At 42.1% G+C, this 12,263-nt stretch overlaps 1 protein-coding gene and 1 non-coding gene across 3 annotated transcripts in view; one reads left to right on the plus strand and one right to left on the minus strand.

Moving 5' to 3' along the window:
- Nucleotides 1-371: 371 nt before the first annotated feature.
- Nucleotides 372-459, minus strand: TRNAY-GUA (transfer RNA tyrosine (anticodon GUA)). The gene is given in 2 exon segments: nucleotides 372-407; nucleotides 423-459. It is a non-coding gene; the product is annotated as a tRNA-Tyr (tRNA).
- Nucleotides 460-11,547: 11,088 nt separating this feature from the next.
- The window catches only part of LOC149321125 (RING finger protein 39-like), a 44,867-nt gene continuing 44,151 nt past the window's right edge, over nucleotides 11,548-12,263 (plus strand). For both annotated transcript variants that reach the window (XM_089516271.1, XM_089516282.1), the window contains exon 1: nucleotides 11,548-11,916. In XM_089516271.1, the coding sequence (XP_089372397.1) occupies nucleotides 11,548-11,916 (369 nt within the window). The remainder of the gene's footprint in view (nucleotides 11,917-12,263) is intronic.

Consider the following 12,263-nt stretch of genomic DNA (forward strand, 5'->3'; position numbering starts at 1 on the left):
GAGGTGTAGTCCAAACAATAACTTTGTCAAGCTTTGTCCTAGATGGCCATCACGGGTTCATGTTGTGTGCCTTCAAGTTGTTTCACAGGGTTTTCTTGGCAAGATGTAACTTCCACTGAAGCTGAGAGAGTGTGATTTGCTCAAGGTCACCCAGTGGGTTTCCATGGCCAAGTGAGCATTTGAACCCTGGTCTCCCGCTATCCTAGTCCAACACTCAAACCACTACACCATCCATCCATTAAAACTGTAATTAAATGAAACAGGGTGTATTCCACACATCTTGTGTGAATGTCTGCTTATGCTGCAGTACCCCTTTACTACTCCCTGGAAAAGGTGTTGACTTTTGGTCCTCCTAAGAAGGAAAACATCTGTCCTTCGAGCCGGAATCGAACCAGCGACCTAAGGATGACTCAAATAGCACTCTACAGTCCTCCGCTCTACCAGCTGAGCTATCGAAGGGATGAAGACAAGATTGTGAGTCATTCCTTTTCACTGCAAAGTTGTGGCTTGCCTAATGCCAACAGCTCATCTAGTTCTTATTTAAGTGCCTCCTTAGCTCATTTCCTATAATGTAGCAGCCTCTGTTAAAAGCAAGTGTTATCACCAAGAAAGGGATGCTGTAATCTGTACAAGGTTTGATTTATTGCCACTGTCTACATTGTGGGCATGTTCGATGGGGCAAAACACACAGGTTTCGAAGAAAATCTCAACAGCTGTCCAGGAAACATCAATGAGATCTGTGCTTGTGGATCTACTTCTGTGAAAGATACCTTAGACAAGACTGCTACTTTATTTAATGCATTGGGGTAATCTGGCACATTCTTGTATGCCTTCCTCATGCCTCTAGAGAAACAGACATTTTGAACATACACTTTAGTTGAAAACAGCTACCAGAGCAACTTACTTAAGAACGATAAAAGACTGCCTTTTCATATGTCTGCAATTTCAATGGCACAATACAAAACGAAAAAGGCATGGTGTTGATAGAAAGAACACTAATGTATGCACCAGTTCATAAAATTGAATTAGTTCTTATTACAACTGGCTGGAATGGACACATTGCTAGGGGAGGAGTATTATGAGGGGGTTTTTCCCCCCACCAGACCATGTTTCCTAACTCTCCATCTGCTGAAGCCTGCCAAAAAGTAGCCAATAGCAGAAAAAGATTAACATTCCTGTAGATCTAACACACCCTACACAGCATCTCAGCCCACTTAAACTGAGAGACAATATTTGCAATATTTGGTCTTGGCATTGCTTCTTGTTGCCCTATAGCCATCTGTCAGTGGGGAAGAGCTAAAATATCATGGTTTGCAGTTGTAACTTTACCATGGCTCCCAGTTGAGACTGGGACCACAGTGTGTTTACACCAGAACTCAGAAAGGTTCCCTATTTTGTCCAATGTCAGACAGTGTGGCTACTTGCGGCAGCATTCTAGGAGTTATACTCCAAAAGAAGAATTTTTCATGCTCCAGGATATACTTTGGCTACATATACACTTTAGAATGAATGCAGTCTGACACAGTTTTGTCCCCATCAGCATCACATTGCATTAACAAACTTGGGTGGCAGGGCAGCAAATTTAGTGCATAGGGTCAGTGAGAGTTCTAAAACCAGAAGGGCACTTCCGCCCCATAGATGAATGTTACCCACCACTGTCGTATGCAGTACTTAGAAAAATTACCTTTTCACATTACCACTCCCCAAATCCCCCAGCCAGCATGGACACTGGCAGTCCAAAAAAGTAACCACCCAAAGCTCTGATCCTGCATTATCCCCCAGTACATTCTTTTCATCCTGACCAATCTTGAAAACTAGGCAGGGTCAGTTAGCCCTGGTTATTACTTGGATAGAAAACTGCTAATGAATACCAGGTTCTGTAGGCTACGTTTCAGAGGAAGGCATTGGCAAACTACCTCTGAGTATTCCTTGTCTAGGAAAATCTTAAGAAGTCCATGCGGTCACCATAAGTTGACAGGCGGCATTCCTTTCAAAGATCCCAAAGGAAATGATACCACAAACTCTTTGAACTGAATTTCTGAGCAAATTCCAAAGAACCGAACTGCTGTCAACTAAAGTAACTGTATTGGGAGGTTCCTCATCCTCAGTGATTCCAAGGAATAGATCTGCTTATGGGTGAATTTGGGCAAGTCACACACTCTCAGCCTCAGAGAGAAGGCAAAGCAACCCTCCGCTGAACAAATCTTGCCAAGAAAACCCTGCGATAGCTTCACTTTAGGATCACTATAGGTCAAAAACGACTTAAATGCACGCAACAATAACAATGTAGGTTTGTGCCCATTCTTTGGTTCTTAAGAATCTGGGGTTATTGTGGGGTTAAAAATATTAACACCAACCCGCTCCTCTTTCTTTCAACACTTGCAAATTAACACTGAGAAGAGAGATGAGGACAAATTATGCCTTTGGGATAGAGTGGGCTATATATAGCACATAATAATGGCAATTTGCTAATCCCAAGCAAAGTGCTTAATTACTCCTGCACACGCTTTCTGCTAATTCACTGGAAAGGGCAATTTTCTAGAATTGCACAAATGTGAAAAGACAGTGTTTGCTTCCCATGAGGAGCCCAACAGAAAAGTGTAATTATAGAAGTCCTTATGAAGTAAACAAAATCTTCTCTGTTCCATTGCTCTGTTAATTCTTGGAAGCTAAGGGCACTTTCAGATATTACCAGAGCTTGGAGAAGTTGCATTTGGAATGAAATAATAATAATAATAATAATAATAATAATAATAACCCCACCTCTCCATTAAAATTAAGGTGGCTAACAACATTAAAATATATAAAATACAATGTCCCAGAAACCCACCCACCCATCATAACTAATAATCCCAGAACCTTCTAGGCAGCATGGGGGATTATGGGAGTTGTTATTCAATATCACTATCAAGCTCCACTGCATTATAATGAACCTTTTTTCCTTACTGTCCCTCTCTCCTTGCTTTCATACTTCTGGTTCACAAAATAATACAACATTCGGCTCAATTGTCTCCTCTGCTTCTGCTTGTTTTTCTTTTTCAACATATACATCAAAGCTTGAATTCTACTGGTTTGTCCCAACTCAAGTAGACCATTGAATTAACTGTTTAATGGTGAGTCAACACTTATATAAATCCTATTGATTCAATCGGGTGATTCTTGTTGGATCTAGAAACAAAGTTCAGGCTCAAGTCTGACTCAAGCAGAAAAATGCCATAGATTTCAACACAAAACTACTGAACTACAATTCACCAGAAATCTGAGTATTTTGATTATGAACAGAGTTTGTTTGTCACTTAGGTCCATGTATTCAAAGGGATATTGTAGCACTTTTCAGGCTAACTGAAATAAGTTGGCAGCATGAATTTTCGTAGACTTTAGCATCCAAACATGCATCTGAGGAAGTAGACTCAAGTTTACGAAAGCTCATGCTACCAACTTCTTCCTGTTAGTCTCAAACATGCTACAAGATCCCTTTGCATATTGATTTTCCAGACAAATACAGCTATGAAAAAGTGGTGAGAAAATAAAAATAAAAATAAAATAAAATAAAATAAAATAAAATAAAATAAAATAAAATAAAAACTTCCCTTAGGGCAGGGAAGGAGGGTTAAGAGAGATTCAGTAAGAGAGTAAAATGGGAACAGCAGCCCCAGTTGCACTACTGAGAAGACAAGCAGTTATGGCTGCTTTGAAAATAGTGCTGTTGCTGTATCCCTTCAAGTTGTTTCTGACTTAGGGACTGTACAGACAGCCTGTAAGAGGTGGCTGTATGCCGCCCCTGGAAGCGCTGGGTTGAGGATGCAGCAACCGCATGGCACACCCCCAACCCACTGCAAAAAGAACCCACAGACAGTGGGTTCTTTTCCGTCCCAGAAAGGGCGTCATAGGCACTGAGACACAGCATAATGATGCCTCTTTGGCACAGCATCATGTAGCTGCAGCGCCAGAGTAGCATCATCGTGGCACACACCTTTTAAATGGATGCACACCAAAATGGCGTCACGGAGACAGGGTCATGGCATTGAGCATGTGGACGCGCTGCCATGACTCTGCCTACAGGCCAGCACAAAGTGCCAGTATGTATCCCCCCCCCCCTTTATAGTAACTCTAAGGCGAACCTACACCTTATGTACTAGGCCAGAGGTGGACAAAGCATGGCTTATAACTTCTTGCCAAAGTAGGCAAGGCCAACCTTCTTTCCACTTTTCTTTGACTGGTAAGGAAACAGACCTTTTGAAGCAGATCAGACTTTAAGCTGGGTTACAGTTGGAAGATGGCTATAGCGTCTTTTCAGTCGTGTGTTTTAAATCTTTTTAATCTGTTTGCAACCATGGGGGAAAGCTGTAATTGTTTGAGTTAATAAAATGTTCTTTTATTATTAAATTATTATTATTATTTCAATATTATTATGAGTATAATATCAGTATCATCATTATTAAATTTACATTCCACCTCTCTGTCTCCTCAGACAGCACACAAGACAGTCAACAACTGTAAAATTCAAAATAAGCAATGCAATTAGAGTATTTATTTTTAATTGAGTTCTACTATTAGTAAACCTCCCTGTCCCTGACTGTTGTTTTTGGAAGGCAGAACAGTGGGTGTGTAATTCATTCATTAATGAGAGCCAACATGGTGTAGCAGTTTGAGCATTGAAATTTGACTCTGGAGACCAGGGTTCAAATCCATGCTTGAACATGGAAACATTAGTGCCCTTTGGCAAGTCCTATGCTCTCAGCTTCAGAGGAAGGCAAAGGCAAACCGCTTCTGAACAAATCTTGCTAAGACCCCCCCCCCCAGCTTCACCTTAGAGTTGCCAAAAATCAGGAATGACTTGAAAGACACACAACAACAATAACTGATTAATTAACCAACCAACCAACCAACCACCTATTGATCCAAATAGTGATACCTCATCCCCTGCGGTCATGTATTTCTCTCCACTGGCCCTCATTTCAGAAACATGAGTCAGAATACGAGCAGCATTTTTTGCTGAGGATGTCTTTCAGAACATATCAGGCTGGAGGACGTCAGAATGACGGCACCACATTCCCTACTTAAGGAAGGAGTCATGCTCTTCCCAGTCACCAGCACCGTGAAAGGCAGAAGAAGCTTCACCTCTATCATGTTATGAAAGTGTAATACTCATCTCACAGGAATGCTTAACAAGATTCCTGACGGAACCACAATCGCTTCCCATTCTGTCAAAGCCTGCTGGCCAAACTCCTTCATGCAAATCTTTTATTCAGCCTCTGTATAACCATATAGGGCAATATCATGGTCGGAAAAACCATGCTCTAGGGTCCGGTGGATGACTTCACCTTTGGATTACAACGCTCACCAGCCCTTTGTGACTGGGGATTCTGGGAATTGTCATTCAAAAAAGTAACTTCTTTAGGCTTTGGTTATCATGTCCACACTTGCTATCGTGACCACAGGAAACAAAACGTAGGTCTAATCTGCACAGCAGAAATAATGTAGTTTGACTCCGCTTTAATCGCCATGGCTCCGTCCAATGGAATTCTAGGTCTTGTAGTTTTGTGAGGTATTTAGCCTTCTCTGTCAGAAGCCTCTTGGTGTTACAACAAAACTAGAAATCCCAGGATTCCATAGCACTGAGCCATGGCAGTTAAAGCAGTGTCAAACTGCATTCATTCTGCAGCATGGAAACATGCATCATTGGAAAGTCCTGTTCTGTTCTAAAACTTCTCTCAACCCTCCAAGCTGACTATTTAACCACTTCAGCTCCCTCCATAGCCATTCATTTGCTAGTGGAGAGTTGGGAGAAGGAATCACAAAAATATCTGGTTATGTCCCCATAGCCAGATGTGGACAAATGGCAAGGGTACCCAAAGGTACCAGAGAGATTTGAAAGAGTGAACATGGTGAGAGAGCATCTCTGGAGGAAGTGATGCCATAAACACTCTGTGAAGTAGTAAAGCACTGGGGAATTTTAAAGTGCTCCCCTTCTTGAGAGAAAATTCCATTCTGTTGCATTCAGAACATAGTGTTGGCAGAACAAATAGTTTCACAGCTGCCAAATAGCTGAGGGGGGATGGAAGAATGTGACAAGAGGCAGGTATAAGAATACCCCACCTTGGGTGGGGTTTGTTTCCTAGCTATTGCTGTCAATTATTCATAGAATGGTGTCGGGTTGCAAATTAACCCTGTGAAATGCAACCTTAGTGATCACATCACTACGTACTTTCCTTTCTGTACAAGTTTTACCTTTCTGTCCAAGCTCAGCCATGAAGCCCACTGGGTAATCTTGGGCAAGTCACATTGGGCAATGGCAAACCTCCTCTGAACAAATCTTGCCAGGAATACCCAGTGATGGGGTCACTATGAGTCAGAAATGACTTGAAGTCACACAACAACAACAACAACAACAACAACAACCCCATTATAACAAATCCTCTGCCTGTTCCCTTTAACAAAGCCTAAAAAGCCTTTTTATGCCCCCAGCCATACCTCTCTTCCTTGTCCTTTGTCTTCTTGTTATTGTTGTGTTGCCTTCAAGTCTACCACAGTCAAGGGCCACAGAAATAGACTTGGAAGCTCCATGTGACATTGTCATACCATGATAAGGTAAACATTTCTCCTTTGACAAGGTTGTCAAGTCGTGTCCAACTGTGGTGCTCATCTTCATTACTGAGCGAAAGAGCCAGCATTGTCAAAGACAACTCTGTGGTCATGTGGCCAGCAGGACTGGCCAGAACGCTGTTACCTTCCCACCAAAGTGATACCTATTTATCGACCTGCACTTTTACATTCTTTCGTACCGCTAGGTTGGCAGAAGCTGGGATTAGTGACAGGAGCTCACCCTATCACACGGCACTTCGGCCTCAAAGTGCCAACCTGCAGATGTTGCAGTTGTCAGATTTAGTGTCTTAACCACTGAGCCACTGCGTCCCTTGAAATAGATTCTAATTTCTACCAAGCACTCTTGTTCCCAGTACCATCGACCTGAGTCTGCTGCCCAAAAAGTACTGTCCCTTACAAATCTCACTGGGTGTAAAAGCAAACCAGTCTGCCTCTTTCTGGTGCTACAGAGATGCCTGTTGGCTGATTAAGTTAATAATAAATGAGATGAGGATGATGATCTATAAATGATATATGTGTTGAACTACTGAGAAGATATCATGACATTTCCATTTAATGGTTTGCTTGACCAATATGAAAGAAATGGGCAATAAAATAATAGTATGTGTAGTATGCAATAATAGTATACATGCTTTGCTAATAAAATAAAAGTGCTTACAGGCAGACTAGTTCTGAGAAGAACTAAGACAATGCCTAACCACAAATAGGGTTAATTGGGGATTTGGGATGAGTTTCATTACCTAAAACACAAACAGACTTGCATGCAATAAACAGATTACTATTCAGATTAACGAATGAACCAGAACGGCAAGCAAAGATGGTTACTCACATTAACAAAACAAAGAAGTGGAAAATGAATAGAGAAACAAAAGCCATAACCACCACAGCCCTCACCACAGCTTTTTCAACTATCTGCTACTAACAGCTAAATCTTGCAAATGAATGAAGAGCTACATGAGATAACTGACTGTATAATTTTAATGATCTCACATAATCCTTCCCCATAAACACTGTGACTGAGGAGTGTTAGTACGATGTTTGCTCCAGATTGCATTATTAAACCTGTAAAGAAGAAAAACTCATCTCCTCTCTTCCCTCCCTCTATCATACTACCTTGGTACAGTATTTTCCTTGTATGGTCATGTTGGGAAAACATTGTTTTTGTTTCTCCCCACTTGGTTTTAACTCCTGAAACTCTCTGGGCTCTCTGCCTATCTCCTCTGGAACCAAATCTGCCCAGTCTGATCTGTTCCAAGTCCTTTGGCTCGATTCAGTTCAGGATTCAGCCAAATCAATTTCACAGCCCAAATATTATTTATTTAATTGATTGATTTATATCCTGTCTTTCTTCTGGGAGGAGCCCCAATGTGGCTTACAATAAATAAATAAAAGCAAAGTACAGTTAAAACCCATTGGATACAAAACATCAATGTAAAAAAATAAATCTATAAATTTCGCCAATGCAACAGGAATGTGCTCTGGAACGCCTTCATCTCTGACTTTGTATATGCTGCTATTATGCTTTTATGTATGTGCACACCTATTTGAGAAAAAGTTTGAGAGGTTCCAGACCTCCCCTAGGAAAGAAGTTGCAAGAAATGTCTAATATTTCTGTGATCATTTCTTGATAATATTTATTTATTACTTTTCTGCCCACCAGAGTTTCCAAAACAATGTACAATAAAACAGATAAAACATTATTTATATATGATTTACAGTGGGCCCTTCCATTGTGCGGGGGATACGTTCTGGACCCCCCACCTAAGGGAAATACTGCATATGGTGGAGACCCATTGAAAACTGAAAGCTGCGTATGGCGCACTCACATATGACACGGGTGCACTGTATTTAACATTTCTGTTTCAAATATGTTGTTCACATAGATATGCAGGTTAAACATGAGATAACACCCTTAACAGTTTCCTTCATCCCCATCTGATGTCTTCTTGTTATTGTGTGCCTTCAAGTAAGTTCTGATTTATCCCAACCCTAAGGTGAAACTATCATGAGGTTTCTGAGGCTGGCAATGTGTGACTTGTCCAAGGTCACCACCCAGTGAGTTTCCATGGCTGAGCATGGATTTGAACCCTGGTCTCTCGAGTAGTAATCCAATGCTCAAACCACTACACCACAATGTCTAAGGTATTCTACGATTACATATACCGTATATATGAGACATAATTCCACAAAGAGCAAACTCCGTTCTTCACCTTTTTCTTTGTCTCAATTCCAGCACGCACTGATTCATATTGTGCAGGGGAGCAGAAAGAGGAGTACTTTTTGCTCATCACTCATATCTTTTTAGGCCATCCCAACAGTTCACTGAAATTTTACCAACTAACAACTGTTTTTTCAGAGCTTAAGATCCATTGCCTCAAGGCAACTGCACTGATAGTTCCGTTTAATTATGGAAATCTCAGAGTCAAGAATTGCAGGTGTGGAAGAGATGCTGAATCTCTCTGGGGCCCTTTCACACCACACAATTATAGTGCTATGATTCATTTTAACTATTATGGCTGACTTCTTGTGAAGTCCTGGGATTTGTAATTTGGTGAGGTGAGGGACTAGAGCTCTATGGCTGAGAACTGTAAATATCACTCCCTTAACTGCAAATCCCAGAATTTCATAGGACATTGCTGTAGCACTTAAAGTGGAATTATACTGCTGTATATGAAAGGGCTTTTAGAATCAAGGCTGTATGAGATCCTGAGAGATATTTTAGAATAACCCCCAATGTATCACAATACATGGCGGAAGACTATGTACTGACTTCTGACTGGATATATTTGCTTTCCAGTAGCTCCATTCTCCAGATAGAGTTAAAAGCCTTGAAAGTGAGAGCTCTTTTGGAGAGCCAGTGTGGCTTAGTGCTTTTTGTATCGAACTATGACTCTGGAGACCAGGGTTAGATTCCCGCTGGGCCATGAAATCCACTGGTGATCTTGGGTCACATGCTTTAAGCCTCAGGGGAAGGCAATGGCCAACCTTCTCTAAACAAATCTTGTCAAGAAAACCCCATGATAGGTTTCCCTTAGGGCGACCATAAGTCAGAAATGACTTGAAGGCACACTTGAAAACATAAGACACCAGCAGCTGCAGTGCAAGACATGTAGAGCTGTATTCAAGAAGATTAACACTTTCCAAATTCTGATGAAATGGCAGGCATGCATTCATGACTTAGCAGTCATACAGTCAAGCCTTAGCATTTGTAAGGATGCATTCATTTATTTGAGTTGTCATGGTGTAGTGGTTTGAGAGTTGGACTACAACCCTGGAGACCAGGGTTTGATTCCCTGCTCAGCCACCATAAAAACCCACTGGGTGACTTTGCGCAACTCACAAACTCTCAGCCTCAGAAAACCCTGTGAGAGGTTCAACTGAGGATTGCCATAAGTTAGAAACGACTTGAAGGCACACAACAGCAACAAAATTCAGTTATCACAGCTCCTTATATCAGGGGCAGAAAATCCGTGACCCTCCAGTAGGGTTGCTGCCAAATCCCAGGATCTACTCTGAATCTCCAGTTTTCATGCATGGTCTCCAGGTGGGATATGAAGGTGTAAATTCTCCATTTTGAGGTTGGGGTGGGTTTCAGCTCCAAGCAAGAGGAAGGGGCTGTGTGCACATCTTCAGCTTGCTACAATTTTGCAAGGCAACTTTCTAAAACTTTCCAGGGAGGCCTATGTATTTACATAGTTGGCTTCCTCCTTTCTTCACAGGCCTTGTGGTGCAGCAATTCATCCTCCACTCTCCTCTGCATCTACCTTCTAGCAAGAATCAGGGTGGCCAGATTAAATGGTTCTTATGCCATCTCCCCAAATAAATGATGAGGAATAATACCTTCATTTCACTTTGATTTGGGAACAGCTCTTTTGCATGTGTATGTCACCTGTCAATTTAAGGTGACCCCATTAATTTCATAGGGTTTTCTTAGGCAAGGGATATGCAGAGGTGTTTTGTCTCTGAAATATATCCTACACAACCTGGTATTCATTAGTGGTCTCCAATCCAAGTATTAGTCAGAGCTGATCCTGCTTAGCTTCCAAGATCAGATGGGATCTGGTGTCTTCAGAATATTTAGGCTTGCAACACAGATTACTCTTAATTTCTAAAGTGGAAAATATGTTGGGTTTATATGAGTGTGTTTAAATGACAAGCTGTGGTATTTCATGCACAACACTTACCAGTAATGATATCACCAGCCAGGGGCTGTTCCTAGGACTCAGATTTTGCCTCAGAAACCTTGAGGTGTGGGGTGATCCTGAACTGGCAACCCTATTCTCCAGATCTTTCAAAACTCTAACTTCCATCAACCCCAGTCAGGGAAATACTGGGAAGTGAAATTCCACAACAACTGGTTCCTCACCCCTTTCTTGAATGTATTTTCTGTGTGGGGCAAATCTACAAATCTCAAGACGGAGAGTGACGCTGGGAATCTAGATTCCTGTCCCAATTTGGGGGGGGGGGGGGAATGGCACTTCAGCTCCCCTGCCTTCTTTAATTCCCTCTCATAACCAGTGTAACCTATCAGACTACAAAGCAGACTACAAAACAGAACAAGATCCATCCTCTATCCCTAGCTTTGCTGTTTTTGTGCCTTCAAGTCATTTCCAACTTATGGTGACACCAAGGCAACCCTATTACAGAGTTTTCTTGACAAGTATTGTTTAGAGGTGGCCTTGCTCCAAGGCTGAGGACATGTGACTGCCCAAGCTGGCAATCGAATCTTGGTACCCAGAGTTGTAGACCACTACGCCACGCTGATTCTCTCATTCCTAGGTAGCTCCAGTCATATTTTGGCTTGGGAAGCCAAGTGTTCAAGAGTGGAAAAACTGGCTGGTTATGCAAGTCTTGTTTACCTGTGGCTGGAGGGATGCTCCTCCCCTGTACCTCCACCCCTCCTATAAAGCTACTCATCTTAGCTGGCTGTCAAAGCACAGAATGCAGCATCTGACACACACACAGGCCATGGAAGGCAAAGGGCTGGTAGCTGAGCTCCAGAGGGCAGCTACTTGCCCTGCCTGCAGGGGACACTTCAAGGACCCAGTGATCCTGGATTGCGATCACAGCTACTGCAGGGCCTGTATCACCCGCTACTGGGATGAGGCATCAGCAGCTGGGAGGGTGCTGTCTTGTCCCCAGTGCAAAAAAGTTTTTGAGAGGAAGAACCTTCGGACCAATGTCAAACTGGCTGTTGAAGTCAAGATCACACAGCACCTCAATGCCAAGACAGCACAGGTGCCCCTCGTACCCAAGTCCAGGAGGCGCCGTGGAGGATGGACCCCAGCTGCCAGCATCCAGAAAGGAAAGGTAACAACTTAAGGGACAATTTTTAAATAAATAAATAAATATACACAAAAATGGTTATTGATCTATTGATAATAACATGGGGATTAATTCAAAGATATAGCCATGTTAGTCTGTAGAATCAGTATGCAGAAAAGTCTTGTAGTACCTTTGAGACTAACTAAAAAAAAGAAATTGGCAGCATGAGCTTTCCGTCTGAAGCCTAGTGACCAAATGCATCTGAGGAAGAAGACATGGGGGTTTAATGTGAGTCTCTTTAAAATAGGGAGTGAATTGCTTCAATTAACCAGGCAACAGTCATGTTCATGTTAAGTAATAATAAAGGAATCGGCATCTCTGAACATGTACAG

Source organism: Sceloporus occidentalis, unplaced genomic scaffold (assembly GCF_023333645.1).
Source record: "Sceloporus occidentalis isolate IW3139 unplaced genomic scaffold, rSceOcc1.0.p SCAF_1, whole genome shotgun sequence".
In the NCBI taxonomy this organism is placed as follows: domain Eukaryota; kingdom Metazoa; phylum Chordata; class Lepidosauria; order Squamata; family Phrynosomatidae; genus Sceloporus; species Sceloporus occidentalis.